Raw genomic sequence first — 21,138 nt, forward strand, 5'->3', positions numbered from 1 at the left:
AAAAGGTGGTAAAAAATGTCAAACAATTGCTCTAGATCAGTGTTTCTTGATCCTGGGGTCCCAAAGGTGCGCATTTTTGTTTTTGCCCTGGCACTACACACCTGATTAAAAGTTTGATGACTTTATTAGCGGAATCAGGTGTGTAGTGCAGGGCAAAAAACAAATATGTGCACCTTTGGGTCCCCAGGACCAGAATCAAGAAACACCGATCTAGAGAAACAACGTGTCTTTTTTCATTACGGCGTGTTGCCCATATGTCGGGGGAAGATACTCACGTTGAGACACCGACACCATTTTGGCTCGACTTCTCCCCCTACTGTCTGTGACAGAGGGACTCGCCCCCACGCCGCTCCCCGAACTCGTTCTCCTGGTACGCACACGGCCTGGAAGGGAGAGAGAGAGACAGACGGAGAGAGAGAGAGAGAGAGACAGACAGACGGAGAGAGAGAGAGAGAGAGAGAGACAGTGATAGAGAGAGAGGTCGGGGAGGGAGAAAACAGACTTAACTTCACGTGGACACAGATCCATTCAAATGCAGACACACCCAGCTTGGCCACACCAGCCCTCATCACCTACAGCCAGAGATTTCATTCATAAACAGAGACACTTGCTAGTCTATACTTGCAGGTTGCTGCCAGCCATTTCAACAGACACATGCACTCAAATCTCTATTAAGCTGGTCCAAGCAAGAAATCTCAAGTCACAAATGTCTCATCCTCTATAAAAAAAAAAAAACCCATCTCAACATATTCATTCACAACAATAGATACAAATACAGAAACATGATTCACAACAAGTATATTCCAGTATTCTGTTCTAGGTAGGACAAATGGTTCATTCAGGGGAAAAGGAGAGTACAGCACAACATGAATTCATAAAATTACGGTTAGACAGAAAACGATAAAGGTCAATAACCCGACAGACACTGAGGCTGCCTGCCTTTACGGTCATGTGAGTTGGACAGGTCTATTTGCGAACACAATCAATGTCTCGGTCTCCTCTCTCTGGCTGTGATGACCCAGTTCAACGTAGTTCTACCATGCAGACAGTCCATGCAGAGTTCCACAGATGAGCACCGTATATTCAATGACGTAGCACACCACAAAGACGACCACTGTAAACATGGCGCAGTATATTACACAGACCAAAAGGGGACAGAGAAATCTGGATGAAGTCTTCCAGCTCCCACACATCAAGAACAAACACACAGTTAGCCATCTCATCTTACCCTCTGGCCTAATGTTATCAGGTGTGTTGTCTAAGGGAAAAAACAAGAGCAGGAGAGTCCAGGAGAGAGGTTAGCAGAAGTTAGCAGGATAATCCCCATATGGAAGACTGGGGGGGGGGGTTACAAGATTTTGGTAAGGCCTTAAGATGTATTTTAATCATCATATTTTGAAAAATAAAATTGAAATTGTTGTTAAATCTCCATGCTATGGTCCTATATCCCTCGTAGTCAGCAAAAGCGTCTGTGAAGGTATGAGGCTCACAGAAATAGAATTATAAAACGGGGTGGTTCAAGCACTGAATGCGGAAATGGCTGACAGCTGTGGAACATCAGACCGTATACGACGGGAATGACAAAACATTTTATTTTCACTGCTCTAATTACGTCGGTAACCAGTTTATAAGCGCAATAAGGCGCCTCGGGGGTTTTGTGGTATATGATCACTATACCGCGGCTGTATCCGGGCACTCGTGCCTAAGAACAGCCCTTAGCCGTGGTATACTGGCTATATACCACACCCCCTCGGACCTTACTGCTTAATTAGAACACACACACACAGAGAGACAGAGAGACAGAACATATGTTTTTGGCTCACCTAGAGAGGCGTAGGAGCCGGGTGGCAGAGCGGAGGCAGCGCTGAAGGGGGCGGGCGAGGCGGGCACGGGAGTCATCCTGGTCTTGGCACTAGCGGTGGCAGCAGCGTTCACGTCCACGTCGCTACGGGAACGCTGGAGAGAGCCCGGGGTGGAGGGACCTCTGGAGGAAGCCGCTTTCGCTTCGGGGACAGGAGTGAAGGGAAGAGAGGGAGGGAGGAGAGGAAACGGAGAGGAACAATGGTTATAAGCCAAGCTCTCTACCCGAACGCATTTCGTAAAGAGAGAGGACAGAGAGGGCGAGAAAAGAGGGAAAGTTAACAGCTATAAACCAAACTCCCGTTTCAAGTCGTAATGTCACGTGCACAAGTACAGTGAAATGCCTTTCCTGCAAACTCTAAACCCAACAATGCCGTGATCAATATCAATGTAGTACTACAAATTACACAAGGTAGAACCAAAACACACAGGAAATAACAATAAGAAAACCCCCAGAAAGTAAGACGCTACACACAGGGTCAGTTCCAACACTATATTTACAATGTGGTGGGATACTGGATGGATTTCATACAGTAGATGTCATGGACATTGTTGCTGTGCTTGAAAAATCATGATCGACATCTTCATGAAAAATATATCTTCTGGTCTTTGATTATATCCAGAGCTGTGGATCATTTAACTGATAGAAGAGATCTGAGATATTTTCTCCAGTCTGTGGTAGTAATGTCTGTGGTAGTAATGTCTGTGGTAGTAATGTCTGCGGTAGTAATGTCAGCGGTAGTAATGTCAGCGGTAGTAATGTCTGCGGTAGTAATGTCTGCGGTAGTAATGTCTGCGGTAGTAATGTCTGCGGTAGCAATGTCTGCGGTAGCAATGTCTGCGGTAGCAATGTCAGCGGTAGTAATGTCTGCGGTAGTAATGTCTGCGGTAGTAATGTCTGCGGTAGTAATGTCTGCGGTAGTAATGTCTGTGGTAGTAATGTCTGTGGTGTAATGTCAGTCCTTACTCCTGGTCCCGGTGTTTCCCATGGAGCTCTTGGCGGACTGAGGGCGGCTGTGGAAACAGACAGAGAGATAGATAGTGATTAACCTGACTGACTAAGATCAATACTCCTTCAATACTACTACTTCTCATATCACAGACAGAGAGGGAGAGAGAAACTGAGACAGAGCACTACTCGAGAGAGAGAGAGACAGAGCACTACTCGAGAGAGAGAGACAGAGCACTACTCGAGAGAGAGACAGAGCACTACTCGAGAGAGAGAGACAGAGCACTACTCGAGAGAGAGAGACAGAGCACTACTCGAGAGAGAGAGACAGAGCACTACTCGAAAGACAGAGCACTACTCGAAAGACAGAGCACTACTCGAAAGACAGAAAATGATAGAGAAAGACAGAGAGAGTGCCAAGTAAGAGAGACATGGAGAGAAAGAAGGAGATGGAGAGAGGAGGAGAAGGATAGAAAGGATGGAGTGTCTCACTTGAGGCTCTCCTGTGAGGAGGAGGAGGAGCGGTCTGAGGCAGGGAGGGACAGGATGCTGTCAGAACTCTTCATGTGGGACTGGAGAGCCTTCTGATAGGACGACTCTAGAGCCTGGAACAGCTGCTCCGCCTCCCGGCTGAAGTGGCCGTGGAACGTCCAGTAGCACCTGCACAACACAACAGACAGGGCAAAGGCCCAGAAACAGTGAGACAGCCTGTCGTCAACGGGGCAATGTTTCAGGTTGGCAGATAAAATATCAAATGTGGAGGAAAAGTTGTTACCGTGATGACATGCGATGTTGGTGAACTCATATTTCCAAATAGAAACATGGTTAATGCATGTCCGACATAGGGTGAGAGTGACTTACTTCCTGGCCACTGATCTGGCCTCGGAGTCTGCATCATGGACTCCTTTCTTGATGGTCTCTGTCAGAACAGCTACATTCCTGTGAGGGATCAAGAAGAGTAGGAACCCAAAGCTTCACTCTCTGCATGCAGCATCCCAATAGCCTCCTCTCCACCAAAACCACCACAGCATAAAAAGCTACGGTTACGTCCCAAATGCCAACGCTATTCCCTATATAGCGCACTGCTTTTGACCAGAGCCCTATGGAACCCTATTCCCTATATAGTGCACTGCTTTCGACGGCTCTGGTCAAAAGTAGTGCCCATGGGGCCTAGTCGAAAGCAGTGCACTATACAGGGAATACGATGCCATTTGGTACGCAGGATAAATCAATGAGAAGGCGGCAAGAGAGCTCCCCTGACATCCCAGTCAGAGATTTGGTATCACCACAATGATGAAGCACAGTGTGCTTTTATGGGATAGATATCCCTCCCTGGCATTGCCATGGAAACTGCTGAGATGAGGAGCCACTCACTGACAACAACGTAGCTTCATGTTACCAGGACGGGCTCATCACAAACTCACTGGACAGTGGCTAGAAAAAAGGTTTTTACAGTACAGTAGCTATCTACAACACGGCAATACAATATTGAGTTGTTGAGGAGGGGGGACAATTCTGAGTTCATAGGCCTGTCTAGTGGCCGCCATTTAAGCGTACCTCTCTAAAGAGCTGGTCTGCCACTCCTGCAGCAAGAGGTCCAAGAACTCAAAACAGCGCCTGGAAATAGAGCAAGAAGACTGTTAGGGAAAACAAACAGACGCTCAGCTAGTGTGTGATTAGGGATAAGTCTTTGAGGCAATTTGTTTGTTTACCTTCTGACGGCCACAGATTTGGACTGGCAGCTGCTGGTCACGATAGGAATGAGACGAGGGTAGTGTGTATGCTGGATGACAGAGAGAGGACAGAAATGTAGTCATCCTCGCGTCACTGGTCCAGTTTTTACTCATTCAGTTACTAGCTGTTCTAGTATAGATTGAGTGAGGAACACACGAGGCATCTTTGGAGAACAATCGCAAGCAACGACCAACAATGAACGCCCACATCGGAATGCAGTGGAATGTCATTTGCAGCCCTCGGGTAGGAAAAATGTGAGTTAGTGTTCCAAACAAAGAAAGGCTTGCCACTCGACCATTTTGTCTGACTGACGCTCAACTGAACTACCCAGCTCAATTCAACTAAATTCAGTTCAACTGGTGGGACTAATAACAACAAGATAACAAATGTAAAATAAACTGTCTGTAAAATGTATATAGGTTCAGAACTACAAATATATGGCAGAGTTACAAATATATGGCAAAGAGAAATCAAACTGGATGGACATCAGAAATAGATGGGAGAGGTTGAGGTTAGAGGAAGGCCAGGACTAAAAACAAACAAATAGAACTATTGTAAAATAGATTGTGTCTGTAAAACGTATATATTATGTATAAGCTGGAAGTAGAAGCCTAAGTGTTATTGTTTATTAGTTTACTCCAATTAGGGGAGGGGTGGTAGGGTTTGTGGGAAATAATAAAGGAAAATATATTTTAAAAAAGGAATATTATATATATATATATATATATATATATATATATATATATATATATATATATATATATATATATATATATATATATATATATATATATATATATATATATATATATATATATACACACACACACACACCTTTTAAAAATATTTATATATATATATATTAATATATATATTTTTATATACATACATACACACACACACACACACACACACACACACACACACACACACACACACACACACACACACACACACACACACACACACACACACATACATACATACATACATACATACATATATTATACTTATCCAAAAAATATGGGGATTGGAAATGATGCACACAATTACATTGATGGAAGCTACAATCCATCTGCACTATTAAAGCTGATCTACCCCCTAAAAAATATATATATCATTCTAATTATAATCTACTTATTTCAAATGTAAATAACTTCACCTACTCTGATGATGAGTCGTATGACAGCGATTCCGGATGTGGCCATGACCTTGGCCGAGTTAGAGACCAGGGTTAGGAGAGTGGGCATGATGGACTCAGCACAATGATCAAACTTGTTCCCCAGGATGTAGGACAGGTGGCTGCAGGATAGAGGCACCATATGGACACGGAGACAAGTTATTATGAATACTATCTGAATACTTATTTTGTACTGATGGGGCTGTACAATAAAGTGTGGGGGGGGGAACGTTCTTTGTAATTTCAGTTTGTATAAAGTAATAACAATATGGATTCGGTAACATTAAATAGAATGTTTGATTTGAATTGAAACCGTGAGTAAGAGAATAGGACCAGAGGTCTCCTTACCCCAGAGTGATGCAGGCCTCTCTGACCACCTGAGAGCGCAGGTCTTTAGAGGACATCTTGAAGGCTGCCTCCGTGAGACGCAGCTGCTGGGAGAAACCGTCAAACTCCACCGCTCCCGCCAGGAGCAGAGAACGCATCTTCTTCAACTAGAGAAGAAGAAGACCATCAAGCCGTCAATCAACGTCACACTTCCAATCAAATGATAGATGTGGCTGCTTAATAGAAACAGCCGCTTAAATGGTCAGTGGCTCCAATCCAAAATCCACACTCAGAATGCATGGCCAATACATTGCGTCAAATGGTACGCTAGTGTGGATACTGGAAGGTAGCCAGTGTGATGAAGTCATCTGGAGGTGAGGGACGATCGGCTGGTAGTCTCGTTACCGCAGTGACTCTGTGCTCCCAGTCTCGTTTGTCGTCAGCCAGCACCTCTCTGATCTTGGTCATGGCGTCCTCCATTTCCCTGTTGGAGAAAAGCTGAGAGGAGAGAAGAAGAACCACTGAAGAGGAAGCACATTCCTAATGGGTTTAATACACAACTTGTAACATAGGGCCTGTTTCACGTGCCCAAGCGAGAAAAGCGCGGAATGACTTTTGATACTGTCGTGAGAGCGAACACGTACTTGCATAGCGGGCACTTCCTCGAAGGCACGGATGAAGTCCTCCTCATCCACAGCCCCTGCAGCAGCCGCACTAGGACCATCTCTCCCTGATATAAGCAGAGGAGCACAAGGTTGAATTGTTAACTTTACCAGGAAGCTATTCTGGTGGGCTATTGTTCACACAAATATGAATCTTGGATTGGCTGCAGCCTTATGGGGTTCACGCAAGGCATATCACGCTCAGTTGTCATTATCCCATGTTTCTATCAATCTGTATTCTGTTTCTCTCTGTGTTCTGGTTCCATTACATCATCACATAATCCTCACCATCTGCACTGTCCCAAGGGTACAGATAGACACTAGACAGCTCCACAGTGACTGGGTTATAGAGACACTATCTCTGTTATAGACACTAGACAGGTCCACAGTGACTGGGTTATAGAGACACTATCTCTGTTATAGACACTAGACAGCTCCACAGTGACTGGGTTATAGAGACACTATCTCTGTTATAGACACTAGACAGCTCCACAGTGACTGGATTATAGAGACACTATCTCTGTTATAAACACTAGACAGCTCCACAGTGACTGGGTTATAGAGACACTATCTCTGTTATAAACACTAGACAGCTCCACAGTGACTGGGTTATAGAGACACCATCTCTGTTATAAACACTAGACAGCTCCACAGTGAATTATCTTCCATACAGATCCTGGACAGAGGTCATTGTTCCCCTCTACGTTGACCTTTTTTAACAAGGAGCAGGTGCGCGCCTAAGTTGAAAAATGTAGGCGCACACAAAGAAATTTAGGAGCACAATGAAAAGTACTTGAGGTATTAAAGCTAGATTCGTTCATTGTTCTAGGTGCACTGGTGCTCCTAAATTAAAATTCCATGTGCATATGTGAGTAAAATGCTCGCACTGCTGAGCCCTGTTATTACCCATTGCCAAATAAAGGCTTTTCTAGATAATCCGGTCATCATGTCTAAAAAGCATAGGAAATGCACGCACACAGAAACACACAAGGATTCTTGAGGAAGCAAATGAACGGAATACTGTGGTAGGAGAAAGAACAAAATCCCATTTGACAACGTTAAAAATACACATGGCTCGTCGTTCCATCACTAACACACTCTCTGCTGGTGCGAACAGGAAGGGGCGTCTCACCTGTTGATTTGGTGCTGGAAGCAGAGCCGGGCCTACGGAACGACCCCATGCTCACTGTCTTCTTCCCTGACGACGGGCCCTTAGAAGAGGAGGACCGCCCCCCGTCCACCGAATCATCATCTTCAAAGTTCTTATCTAGGAGGGAAGGCAAAACGGAGAAATCAAGTTATTTCCACTCTGGCACAATTTGAATGCTGACTGTACTAAACAAACAAAGAATGCTTTATATCAGCGCCGTGTGCTCAATCCCACCACCTCCTACAACAATAACACATTTCAGCAGCAGCCTGCATGACCTTTTGGCATGACCTTTACACAAACACACACATTGGGGGGAGGGGGTCATCAGAGTACATTCTGTAGGCAATTGTCTCGGTCTGATTCCGGTAACCGGTGGTTGCGCCCTCATGCTGTGGAAGTGAAGTGACTACTACCCCCCCCAAACGGTGGTGAACTGAACATGTCAGTCCCGGTCAGTCGGCCCGGAGGGAGCAGAGTAATCTGCCAGACCAGCGATGGATGAAACACAACCCCATGCATTATTCAGAGGTCCACACAACGCAGGGGAAGCACACTGACACATCCCGTCGGTTATGTGTCGTCTACCTCACATTGTTCCTCTCCCCCATTGCAATATTAAAATGAAGTACACTGTCGATATCACAACAAGGTGAATGTCTAATAAACCAGCCTGGTATAAAAACCCAGCTCTGAGCATACTGCTGTCATCAATACCAGTTGTGATAAGGGTAGCTCATAAAATCCAGACATTGTTACTGGTAGCCTTCAGAATGTCTGAGCCTTCAGACTTCATAGCGCGTACTCTGTACCCAGCTGTCCTCTTCCTGTCTGTCACTCTTCAACTGTCTGTCACCAATCTCTCGATCTTCGTCTTAGTGACAGGTGACTCCCTCCCACACTCTTGACCTGACCCACATTCCTCCACGGCGCTCATTAATATTAATACAACGGGTCTCTCCTCTACCTCCACCCCCCACCACGTGTCAAGAAGAAAGAGAAGCAGAGCTTACAGGCACAGATCTTCCTGCAGACGAGTTTCCTCAGCATGTCGACAGACAGTCCAGTCCAGACCCCCTCCTCATAGTCTCCAGTCTCCACAGGTCTCCCAGCTAGCTCCCTCGCTGCAGGCAGCTAGCAGTGACAGCTACACTCTCCCCTCTCTGGTGCTTGAGCACCCGTGGCTCAGGCTTTGGCTGCCCTCCTGCTGCACAGTTCACACTCTCTCCCACTAACACACAAGCGCTTGCTGTGCTGTGATTCTAGGTGCCCCCCCCTACTGAGCACAGTGAGCCAGCCCGTAGAGCAGTGACGACAGAGAAAGCAGATGGACAGCTCCACCTCCCACGGGGGGGGGAGAGGAGGAGAGGACACACCCTCTCTATCACCATGATAGGACACCCAGCCTGGGAGTGGGAGGAGCCAGAAAGAAACTGATGAGCCATGAATTCAATCTTAACAGGTCAGTGAGCCTAGCGCCATCACTGGAGAGTGATGAGAGAGACATGAGGGAATATCCCACTCAATCTGTCTTCAAGATCATTTTCCTTAACAGATGTGCAATTTGTCAGCACAGACAGCAGAGCAAAATGGAGGGAAATTTGCAGCTGAAGGATGGGCTGAATGCAAATGCTAGAGTATAGTTTAGGTTCAGGATTTGCATTGTAAATAAAGCCAGTTTTTTCTGGATAAATAAAATGGGCTTTAGTTGGTGGGTGTGGCCATGGGAGTGACCAATGGTTCGGTCACAGTCCAACAACTTCAGAAGCTGTTTTAAAGCAAATTTCCTGACATTTTTTTTGCCATGGCTTATTACATCTGAGTGACTCAAACGTTATAACAAAATCAATGGGGGCCCCATGCCATGACAAAAATACTCCTGAATGCATCTTTTTGATTTTCCTTGACTGTCTAGCTTTTATTTTGGTGATTGCTAGTTTTTATTCCTTTAAGTTTACACTGAAAATGTTTTTCCATCCAAAAAAAACACTTAGGAGCCCCGCCCAATAGTTTTCTATGCAGAAAAACCCTGGACTCTGTGTGAGCAAGGGCAGTACAACTGGTCTGAACGCAAAACACCCTGTCTCGTTAAAGCTACGAAGAACATAGACAACTATTTTAGACACATAACCTATGGTTCCAGGTCAATATGCATGAGTGCATCCTAAAATACAACAAAATCAGCAATGAATCATAAGCACATGAGACCGACTTTATAATGCAGTAATGTCACGCAAACCAGACGGTCCCGAATTCATCCACTAGATGGCAGTGCCCCCTGATAAACGCACCAGTTGTTGTATGAGAAGAGAGCAACAACAGCTTCAACCTGAAAGTGATACTGAGGAATTCAACCTCTGAGGAAAAGGCTTCATTATTCTCCACAGTTCCTGAGGACACCGACTGTCGACACACAGCTAGCTCTTCCTCTTCACCATCCGATACCTTGAACACAAACCAGCCATTCTCTCACAGAGAAACTTTCTCACCGGGGAACGAGCTACTCAAGTACCGGACAACACAGGAGCAGCACAATTCAACAGCCCCATTCGTTTCAAACATGAACGCAATTTCTGCAAGAAAATGCATACATTTCAGGAGTCATTTCTCACAATCAACTAGACAAATAGGAGTGAAACGAAGCCAGCATCAAAACAATCCATCCGGTGTGGCCTGAATGAATGAATGTTGAATAGGCCTACATGTGCACATAACCAATCCCATGCATACGGGCACTCTCTTCACTCTGGTTAGATCTCCATTATTATGAAAGAAAAGCAATGTAAATTCAAATTTTCATTAAAAAAAATGATAAAGTTAGAGTGGAAGAGGTGAACAAATTGTTGCTGGCCATTAATAACGAGAAACCACCTGGTATTGACAATTTAGATGGAAAACTACTGAGGATGGTAGCGGGAATATGTTGCAGCTCCTATTTCTCATATCTTCAATCTGAGCTTGGAGAAAAAAAAATTCCCTCAGACCCAGAGGGAAGCTAAAGTCATTCTTCTTCCCAAGAATGGTAAACCACCCTTTCCTGGTTCTAACAGCAGACCAATTTCATTATTGACCATAATCTGTTAGCGGTTAAAACGTATGCGTTATGGCTTTACACTCTCCACTTTTGATCAAGGATATGGCAATCTAATAGAACACAGAGGTTTTTTTTTAATGGAAGCCTCTCTAATCTAATACATGTAAACTGTGGAATTCCGCAAGGGAGCTGTCTTGGCCTGTTACTGTTTTCTATTGTTACTAATGATTCACCACTAGCCTTAAACAAGCTAGTGAAATCACTGCAACTCTAAACAAAGAGTTGAAGTTAGTTTCAGAATGGGTGGCCAACAATAAACTAGTTCTGAATATATCTAAGAGCATAGTATTTCAGTACAAATCATTCCTTAAGCTCTAGATCAGGGGTCTCCACACCTTTTCTAACATGAGAGCCACTTGAAAAATATGAAACATCACGAGCTACAAAAACGTTTCTGGCTTTCAAATAGGAACATTGTTCTCTTTTCCTCTCCCCTGCAACTCTTCCCCGTTCCTTACTCTACAAGAGAAAGTAGCGGACTGTTTTCTGACAATATACCTGGTAAAATAATGGTTAATAAACCACTCTTAAGGGGGGCTCTATAAAATGGTTCCTTCCTGGTTTTAGATTTTTTTTTGTTTTTCACTCTCAAAAGTGTTCATAGAGAAACAATGGAATTGGATGTTCTGAGTCAATGTCATTGGTTTAATCACATCAGAAGGCAATTTTTTTTAGGTCTGGAAGAAAACAAACATATTTCCCCTTTAATTGCACATCTAGCGAGTGACATGTGCCGGTCTAGTGATGGTTCTGCACTGCTGCTTTTCATTTCATGTAAAAGTTTGAAAATAACAAATAATAGATACAAATGATATAGTTCCTCGTGATATACTCCTGCCAGGTAAGCCTACTTTGCATATAACATTTAATTGATATGGTTTTGGGGAAAGCATTTCTGTCAACCCACAAGACGGTCATCACACCAACTGGCTACACACGGAGTGATAGACAAATGCACCACACAGACAGATGGGCAATATTGCTGGACCTTAATTGGCCGATATTGTGTTAAGTTTCAATTTTTAAGCCAACAGTGGCTAACCAGGGGTGGGATAAATGTCAATGTTGCGTTGATTAGATAGTAGCTGGGAGCTTGCGCTGTCTGATACTTGCGAGATTTGTTAAATGACAGGTTGCAGTGGAACGCATGAAAATTGCATGTACTTTCAGAATTGTTTGGCCAGCTACTCATCGGTGGCCTGGAGATCATCCTGTCGGAGACGCCTGCTGTAGACCGAGGCTGGATCTGGTTATGAAAGATGTGGCTATAGAACAAGTTGAGAAAACAAAACTTATTGGTGTCACCTTAGACTGTAAACTGTCAGGACTAGGTTACCACAACTGATCAAACAAGTCCAAACAAGCTCAAATTGATGGTATTTTGACTTCTGCCCGGTAATATGGTCAGGTGCGGCAAAGAAAGACCGACTAAAGCTACAGCTGGCCCAAAACAAAGCAGCACGCAATGTTCCAAGAGCGCTAATGTCAACAGCATGTTGACCTTTCCTGGCTCAAAGTAGAGAAGAAAATTGTCTGCATCACTTCTTGTTTTTGCTACTCCAAACTGTCTATTCAATCAACTAACACACAGCTCTGACAGACATTCATACTCCACAAGGCAAGCGACTAAAAGTATCTTCTTAGTCCCTAAAGCCCAAAACGAATTCAAGGCAATGCACCCTAATATATAGGAGCCATGATACTGTAGCATGGAACTCCCTGCCATTTCTTTTTACCTTTATTTAACTAGGCAAGTCAGTTAAGAACAAATTCTTATTTTCAATGACGGCCTAGGAACAGTGGGTTAACTGCCTTGTTCAGGGACAGAACGACAGATTTGTACCTTGTCAGCTTGGGGATTGGAACTTGCAACCTTTCGGTTACTAGTCCAACGCTCTAACAAATCACTGAAGCAAGCAGACAAAGTCGCTTTTTTTAAACAAATAAAACAGCAGTCCACAGCGCCTCTGACCTAAATAGCTGTAGCATCTCCCTCGCAAGCACATTTGGTGTTTGGATCAAAGTTAAAGCTAGGATGCGTCCTTGGTATCAAGATAAAAGTGCACGCTCAGAGAAAGCATTTGTAAGCAAGGACTCGGTAGAGTAAGAATGTACTGCTCCAAATTATATGATAGTCTGGTCAGCTTATTGATGTTAGTCATTAGAGCAAGGTTTTACGAAAGTGTATTCTTATTGTGTGTGTGGCTGGTGGATGCTACTGGGTGTGAGTGTGGTGCGGAAATGAAAATGGACATGCAAAACCAGTTTATGAGAACAGGAAGAAACTCAAAATCAGGGGGACTTTGTTAATCTGACGAATAAGTCCAAAGGCCACGCACTAGCTAAGCCTTTACGGGTGGTAGACTAAGACGGAAAATGTTTGGTTTAGTTCATTTCTATGCACTAGACAAGGCGAATGAGGTAGATGAAGCCCATCTGATGGTAATGACAACTCTGTTCAATTTATTGAACAGAGCGAAGGGATGGATCTCTTAAAAAGTCCACATATGTAGCTAATGTGAAGGATTCAATTGAACGTTTAGCTGGAGAAATCGCCAACACGGTTGCTGAGGTGAAGGATTCAATTGAAGCCTTTAACAGGGAGGAAACTCCATCTGTAGCTCATGTAAGAGCTGAATGGCACAGTTGCTGGGGTAAAAACTGTGGTTGAAGCCTTAGCCGGAGGAATTGGAGCATTTCCATTGCCGTATTCGGTGCAACTGCATTCAGTCGAATCTATGAATCACATTATTATTATGAATAGTATTGACTTCAAAACGGGAGAACCAAGGACACGGGTGGATCCTAACGTTGTGAGATTCTCGCTAGTGTTTGCAGAACAACTGGTTCTGAGAGATTAGGATCAGGACCTGCAATTGTAACAGTAAGAAACTGTAACACAACGAATGAATGCAGTGTAGCCCTTATTATTGCATGGATTGCTAAGGCATAACAATATGAACGAGTGTATTCTTAATATAAATGTATGTACTTCATGTCCATTAATGCTATGTATTGTAATGTTTGTATGCATTTGAATTGATTTACTTCTGTACCCGTCTATTAATGTTATGTCATATGTTGTTTAATGTAGTTCTGTAGTTCAGTGTAATTGTCTAATAATGTTCTGTATTATGTCATGTTTTATGTTTTGTGTGGACACTAGGACGATTAGCTGCAGGTTTGCCTGGAGCCTAATAAAATACAAAAAAATACTAAATACTATGAAAGCACTAGCTAGCTGTAACTCAACTCTACCCTACAGACAGAAGGCAGTGGCACCTCTGCCAGTCATTCAGTGCCCCCAATTCATCATTTGTGCGTCCCAAGTGCACTGGGCGGAGGGCTATTCGCAGAGCACAGCGGGCACCTTAATTGACTGGCTACTGGCAACAAGGAAGTGCTGAGGAAGTAGACAGAAGTAACATTCAGTCCTCCTCTCTTTCTTCTGACCAAGACACGTGTCCAAGTTCTCCAAAGGGGAGGAATATGAGCCAGGCCTAATTTGCCATGTATCTAACATCCTCTTAGTATAATGTTTCAACAATGTCAAACACACTAACATAAATAGCCCAAACCATTTCCTTTAGAAGAAATGAAAGAAAGACAAACATCCTGTATGAAATCTCCTGCGGTTCTCACCAACATTGCTTCCTTTCATTTACCTACGGAGGCCACCGGTAAACACCATACGCATAGTCATAACATAGGCTAATAATCCCAAGGCAAACACGACTATAACTAATCTACCCACGCAGTAGATATAAAAGGCCTTTGTAGAGAGAAAAGAGATCCATACCTTCTCCTGTGGTCATAGCAGGGCTGTTGATTCCACACACTAACAGAGCTAAGTAACAGTGAGCAACAAGGACAAACACTGCCGTCTGTCTCTGCTCTATTGTGTCTACCTACCGTACTCCAGGCTACTCCTTCCCCTCCCCTCTAGCTAGGTCTTGTGACCGCACGGACGACAAAACGACACCACTCTCTTCTCCAAAATAAGAGCCTGCAGCAGAGTCCCTTGTGTTGCTGCCTCTTCCTAGGCTCGGTCTCTCCCCTTCCCTTCGCTAGCCCGGATTCAAATCCAGTATTAATTAGTGCACGCCTTAAAAAAAAAAAAAGAATCTCGAGTGTTTCTCATTGGACAAATTCAGAAGTAATACATACCTCCCCGTTTCAATCGGGTTGGTACCAAATGAATAGGACACAGGATTCCTGGGCAGAGAGAGAGGTTCTTTCCACTTGCCTGGACAGTTGACATTCATGAGCTGTCAGCTGCATAGGAGAGGCAGCCCTTTGAAGTATCTGGTGTGGTAAAGAGGCAAGGCCAAGGCATTGCCTTTATGCCTGGTTAACCTTCGAGCCGCACAGGGGGGGGGGGGGGGGGGAACTGTGTTGACAGCAAAGATTTTTCCCCTTTCTTTGGCCCAATAGGTGACTAGAAAACGCCAATGAGATGTTGGTCGATGACGTCAATGAGGCATTACCATAAAAGAACCAGCATGACACCTTGCTTTGGCCAATTTGCTCAGGTTTGATATGAAGTCGTTCAGCCTGCGAAATGAAAGCAGAGATTACAGCAGCTCTAGTCTAATCTCTACAAGGTGAACTCTGGTGATGAAAGTGAAGCCTCGTGACCACAGCAATTAGACCCTTTATGTCCCAGACTTAACAGGCCTGAGGAGACGAAAACGATACGGCCGAAGCAACAAAGAGACACAGCTCCGATATCAGTCGGTCCTGCCACAATACTGCTGCTTCAGGGCAAGGCCCTACTCTGTGCACAGAATACCAAGAACATGTCCAATAGAGAGCAGCTGAAAGGAGAATCTGACCCCCTGCCTGCAGCACTGTATTTCTGCAGAGAGACTGCTCAATGCATACTAACTGTTCTCTTCTGGAAGAGCCTGGACACGGAACTGGTTTCTCTGTTGTTGGTTTTCTGTCCAGCTCTGAGTGATCTGAGCCCAGAGTCTATATCTACAAAGTGTCTCAGAGTAGGAGTCATGATCTAGGATCAGGTCCCCACCTGTACATACGTCTTATCTTAATTTGACCAGTTTCTCACAGCAGGAAAATAATCCTGCAGCAACAGGAAATGTGAATTACTATGTGCATTATCTTTAATAGGGGATGATGACCGACTTTAGAAGCCTTTTTAAACCTCAAATACACGACAAGTTGCATTTCATGCTGGGCAGGAAAAGATAGCAGCTGTGTATAATTTTATGCATTGTGATCTAAAAGCCAAAACTGATCCTAGATCAGCAATCATACTCGGAGATGCTTTATTGATATGGGCCCAGATTGGATATGAGATCCCCATCAACTCCATAAGCATAGTCATAATCCCGGTGCACTGCTTGCACTACACCAGAACGTTTCAATATAACAAAGCTCAATGGAAAGGGATGAATGTTTCCGTGTGTTGTTGGATAGAGGGAAAGTACAACAGTGGGAGCAAAGGAAGTACTGCGCTTACCTGAGACAGGGGACAGGATCATGTTCCCCGATCTTTGTACTTCATCAAATTTACTGAAGATGACATTCAACCTGGAAAGACAAAAAGACAGTATATTGTTTTAAAGGCATCATCATACATTTATGACGAGGCGTAAGCCTAAAAGCAGACAGTCAGGCTCCCTGGTGATACCAGAGAACTGGGTCATGGGGATTGCACTTCCAACCGAAAGCCTTGGTATCAGAAACACAACAGAGGATGAAGGTACCTTGACTGTGGTAGTCCTTTTTTCCCCAGGTCCATCCGCACCCTCTCCCCGACGTGTCTGTAGATTTCAACAAGACAGTTCATGGCCCCGTCTCGCACCTGTGTGTCGGGAAATAAAACAGGAGACATTTCACACGGCTTCACTCATCTGTCTGCACACTAACCACTCGACTCTGCGGACATAATCATTTGTCTGGATTGAACATAAAATGAGATGTAAAAAAGACAGAAATCCTCTCTTTTTGACTGTAATAGTCAATATAGTTGTGCATATGAAACTGACAATGATAAAAGATGGCTGGCACTATATCAGTACAGGAAGAGAGGTCCATGGACACAGCTTCCTGTTCCCGACAGGAAGTGGGAAATGCTGTTGAAGTGATAACCGAAAGACAGAGCAAAGCCTTTTGAAAAAGTCTACAAAACAGGCTAATTGCAAGGAATAAACAGACGAGATATCAGGAAAATACTGAAGTCTGATGAGTTCACATGGAATCTGTAACACTGTTGGTCAACCACCAGAGAGTTCTGAAACACCAATAATGCTGTTGTCAAAGCCAAAATCCAGTTTAACACCACAATGTATACTAAACAAAAATATAAACACAACATGTAAAGTGTTGGTCCCATGAGCTGAAATAAAATATCCCTGAATTTTTCCAAATGCACAAAAAGCATATTTCTCTCAAATTGTGTGCACAAATTTGTTTACATCCCTGTTAATAAAAAGACACGCTAAAATGTGCACTTTTGTCACACAACACAATGCCACAGATGTATTAAGTTTTTAAGGAGGCGTGCAATTGGCATGCTGACTGCAGGAATGTCCACCAGAGCTGTTGCCTGAAAATTAAAATGTCAATTTCTCTCCCATAAGCCGCCTCAAACATAATTTTAGAGAATTTAGCAGTACGTCCAACCGGCCTCACAACCGCAGACCACGTGTAACCACACCAGCCCAGGAACTCCATATCCGGCTTCTTCACCTGCGGAATCGTCTGAGACCAGCCACCCGGACAGCTGATGAAACTGAAGAGTATTTCTGTCAGTAATAAAGCCCTTTTGTGGGGAAAAACTCATTCTGATTGGCTGGGCCTGGCTCCCAAGTGGGTGAGCCTATTGCCTCCCAGGCCCACCCATGGCTGCACTCCTGCCCAGTCATGTGAAATCCATAGATTAGGGCCTAATGAATTTATTTCAATTGACTGAATTCCTTACATGAACTGTAACTCAGTAAAATCGTTAAAATTGTTCTGTTTATATTTTTGTTCAGTATAATTTAATAGTCTAAAATAATATAACTATACCTGGCTTGTAGGGTCTCCTAAAAGATTACATATGTGGGGGACAATTTTGCTGAGGGTCAAGCCTTGAGCTCCATATCTGTAAGGAGAAGAACATTTTTTTTTTGTTAAGCACACAAAGAATGTGTAAGACAAAACAGATGAAATAGTAAGTTTAAACCATTCTTGGCTATTATGAACTTACACATTTAACGTGGCGATAAGGCAAATGCAGACACTCTCCCTGGTCCTGTTGTTCTTGTGTTTGAATCCTCCTAACATTCGGTCCCATACATACTGCAAATAAATACAAATAAAAACATTTATTATAGTCTGTTTTTTTCTAATGAAACGGTTTATTTTCTATACTAACACGTAGGTGAGTCTACAGTGTGTGCTGACATTACCTGTGGATTAGCAGCTTGGTCCATGATCTTTAGCAGGAGAGCTTGATCCTGGTCTCTGACTTGGTCCTTTGAGTCGCCTAGTCGATCTATCAAACTCGGCAAAACTAACGGGAGGGAGAAGGCAAGGACAAAGATATGAATTATGTGACAACAACTCAAGGTGACAAGGACACAAGCATTTCGCTACACTTGCATTAACATCTGCTAACCATGTGTATGTGACCAATAACATTTGATTTGATTTTGACTCAAGAAAACCATGAATCATAAAAATTTGTTGTAATGCATGCAATTGCCAGGGATAGCTTACCAGTTCCAATCTGTGTCCTAAACCGTTCCTGTAGTCTTGTTACTAAAGCTGAGAGTAAGTCCATTCCCAACAAAGCCACCTAAGAATGAAGATCAAAATAAAAAATGTAAATACTAACATTTTTATCTAAATAACATAGGCTATTCAACAACAGCATAAATGTTTGACATTTTGAGAAAGAATGCATAACATAAAAAAGAATCCTTTGAAATACAAGTTCTGTTGCAAAGGATTGTGGGTAATGTGAAAAATCTTGCTTTTGTTCCCTTTATTAAATCTTTAAAAGCAAAGGAAGCCCTCAAACACAAATAATATATATTGTAACAACCTACTGATGCTGCTGTAGGCCTACAGTAGAAAATAAAATATTAACCATGTCGGAAACCACTTTGAGATTTGATTAGGTCTTGGCTGGCACTAAGAAAGGTATCTTTCCTTGTCTTGGGGTGGTATGGGACACTCAATGAACGTGTAGTGAGAGTATCCCTGCTAACACCATAATCAACACCTTCGCATCACCTGAGCTTCTTGCTTGGGCTATGGTGCAATTTTTGGAACCTCAGGGTTTATATTTGTAGAAAGAGAACCATTTCTCAACAGTTTCCTGCTGTCTAATGTCCCCTAGTGGATAAGTTCACAATGCACATACAACATTATTGCTGGTTGTAACTACAAATTCACAACTGCTGCATATCAAAAATGTGTATGTGTAAATAGCTTTAATTGACGTAAAAAAAAAGGTGCTGAAGACTATTCACAAGTGACAGAACACAAAAACACACCATTTCAGAACAGGTTGTCCGTCAACAGCTGTGTAGAGCTGTGAGCCTGCTGCAGTGCCCCCTCCCTCTGAAAGTCCTGCAGTGTTTGACTAGGCCTCCCTTCCTTTCCTTCTTCATCAACAGCTTTCAACCTACTCCCATCTGATGCTGAAACAAAAACACAGCACTTCCGGCGCTGATAGTAAAAACTAAGTGGTCTTTACTAGTAGGGCAATGACAGAAGTAAGCAAAAAGAGAAAAATCAACTAAACCCTGATCCTTCTTCACGTAAGGGTTTAGCCCATTCATTGATTCTTAGCCATTCATATGTGGCATTCTCCTCCCCTCTACTTGTGGGGGCCAACCCAGGTAGATAGACACCAGACAAACTGGGTCTCATCTGGGGTAGCCTAATGAGAGTTTGTAAAATAAGCTCACCACTATCGCCGTGGGAGTCCATGTCCCCATTACTGTACTGTTCTCTCGGAGTAATCACTCTGATTGGAGGGAACACCGTTTCTAGAGCAGCACAGGGTGCAGCGTTCTGATTCGCTGCGAGAGAGGTAAGCTGTTTTCTATGCGTGTGAGTGCGCGTGTGTGTGTGGCAGCAGAGTTGTGTGTGTGGCAGCTTCTCCCTTCATCACACACAGAGTTCAGAGGTCAGCTCCAGCCTGAAAGCACAGACAAATCAAAGCAGCAAACCCCTTGCTTGAGCTCAGTCGAGATTGCTCAACATCAGAGCTTGACAAAAACAAGCTGCGTTACTGTTGATAGTGTCCCGCTCCGCCACCTCAATGTTTACATGGAAGAAGCAGTTCGAGACTCTGACCCCTGACAGTCTGGCTGGACATTTGTGGAGTTTGAATAGCTGGGCCGAACTGTCTGCTCTGCTGATAACATTAGGGTCCCATATTATACTATAGCCTTTCAGCAGTGCAGTGATTGTGTAGTTAGCTAGAGTTTGCAGGACAAATGTCCCTAGGGTGATACCGTCTCTAGTGGATACAGATCAAACACAAAGGATTCCAGGTCACCAAACAGATAACCGTCCCCTTGGTGAAGAATGAATTCCTTACCGCTCAGCCTTCATCTTGTGTTTGTGCCTGTGCTGAGGCTGAAGACCTAACAGTGAAAGAATGGGTGGGTGATGTAATGTTTTGGTTTGCTGGACATGTAGGCTAGCTAGGCTTAGGCTACATCTGATGAATCCCAATCACATCTTATCTAGGACTGACAAGGTGAGATCTACTCTGGTGGGATCTGGGGGTCAAGAAGACCTTCAAATTAGCAGAGTACTAGGATACACAGGGATCACAGACACCAAGTGGTTTAGAGTCCATCCACCTCATTCTGCACTGTTCTTTATGACAGCCAGCTATTAAAAGCCCCATAGTACTGAGCTACCATCAACGGTCATCAGGAGCTAACCCACTGGTCAGCTCATCACTGACATGAAGTAGGCCTATAAAGCAATTCCCCTAATATTGTGCACAACAAGTCTTTGTGTGAAGTTTGAAGCCACTGGGCCTGTAGGTTATATTCTCCCCCCAGGTGACAGTCTCACACACCCTTGCTGAATTATGTCCCAGTAAATGACAGATTCTTTCCTACACTTGTGTAACACCAGTCACTTTCACCTTATGGTTATAGCAGCACGTTTTTGGCTGCCTGTGACAGTGCCATCCCATGGTAT

General features: G+C 43.8%; 1 protein-coding gene and 1 non-coding gene across 21 annotated transcripts in view; one reads left to right on the forward strand and one right to left on the reverse strand.

Moving 5' to 3' along the window:
• LOC115196015 (CLIP-associating protein 1-B) overlaps positions 1-21,138 on the reverse strand; it is a 39,790-nt gene that overhangs the window by 17,001 nt on the left and 1,651 nt on the right. For 11 of the 20 annotated variants that reach the window (XM_029756455.1, XM_029756453.1, XM_029756456.1 and 8 more), the window contains exons 3-21: positions 18,685-18,763; positions 18,375-18,478; positions 18,173-18,264; positions 17,992-18,067; positions 16,686-16,783; positions 16,439-16,509; positions 7,845-7,979; positions 6,695-6,780; positions 6,456-6,548; positions 6,072-6,217; positions 5,710-5,845; positions 4,522-4,592; positions 4,367-4,426; positions 3,671-3,748; positions 3,302-3,469; positions 2,828-2,874; positions 1,824-2,003; positions 1,229-1,258; positions 276-383 (exon numbers count right to left, since the gene is read on the reverse strand). In XM_029756455.1, coding sequence (XP_029612315.1) covers positions 276-383; positions 1,229-1,258; positions 1,824-2,003; positions 2,828-2,874; positions 3,302-3,469; positions 3,671-3,748; positions 4,367-4,426; positions 4,522-4,592; positions 5,710-5,845; positions 6,072-6,217; positions 6,456-6,548; positions 6,695-6,780; positions 7,845-7,979; positions 16,439-16,509; positions 16,686-16,783; positions 17,992-18,067; positions 18,173-18,264; positions 18,375-18,478; positions 18,685-18,763 — 1,858 coding nt within the window. Of the gene's footprint in view, positions 1-275; positions 384-1,228; positions 1,259-1,823; positions 2,004-2,827; positions 2,875-3,301; positions 3,470-3,670; positions 3,749-4,366; positions 4,427-4,521; positions 4,593-5,709; positions 5,846-6,071; positions 6,218-6,455; positions 6,549-6,694; positions 6,781-7,844; positions 7,980-8,875; positions 9,149-14,755; positions 14,847-14,868; positions 15,028-16,438; positions 16,510-16,685; positions 16,784-17,991; positions 18,068-18,172; positions 18,265-18,374; positions 18,479-18,684; positions 18,764-19,466; positions 21,128-21,138 lie in introns of those variants that run through there. The other 9 variants (XM_029756452.1, XM_029756460.1, XM_029756467.1 and 6 more) reach the window with 5 other exon arrangements.
• On the forward strand, positions 19,114-19,243 carry LOC115196506 (U4atac minor spliceosomal RNA). The gene has a single exon (XR_003878871.1). It is a non-coding gene; the product is annotated as a U4atac minor spliceosomal RNA (small nuclear RNA).

Source organism: Salmo trutta, chromosome 6 (genome assembly GCF_901001165.1).
Source record: "Salmo trutta chromosome 6, fSalTru1.1, whole genome shotgun sequence".
Taxonomy (NCBI): Eukaryota; Metazoa; Chordata; class Actinopteri; order Salmoniformes; family Salmonidae; genus Salmo; species Salmo trutta.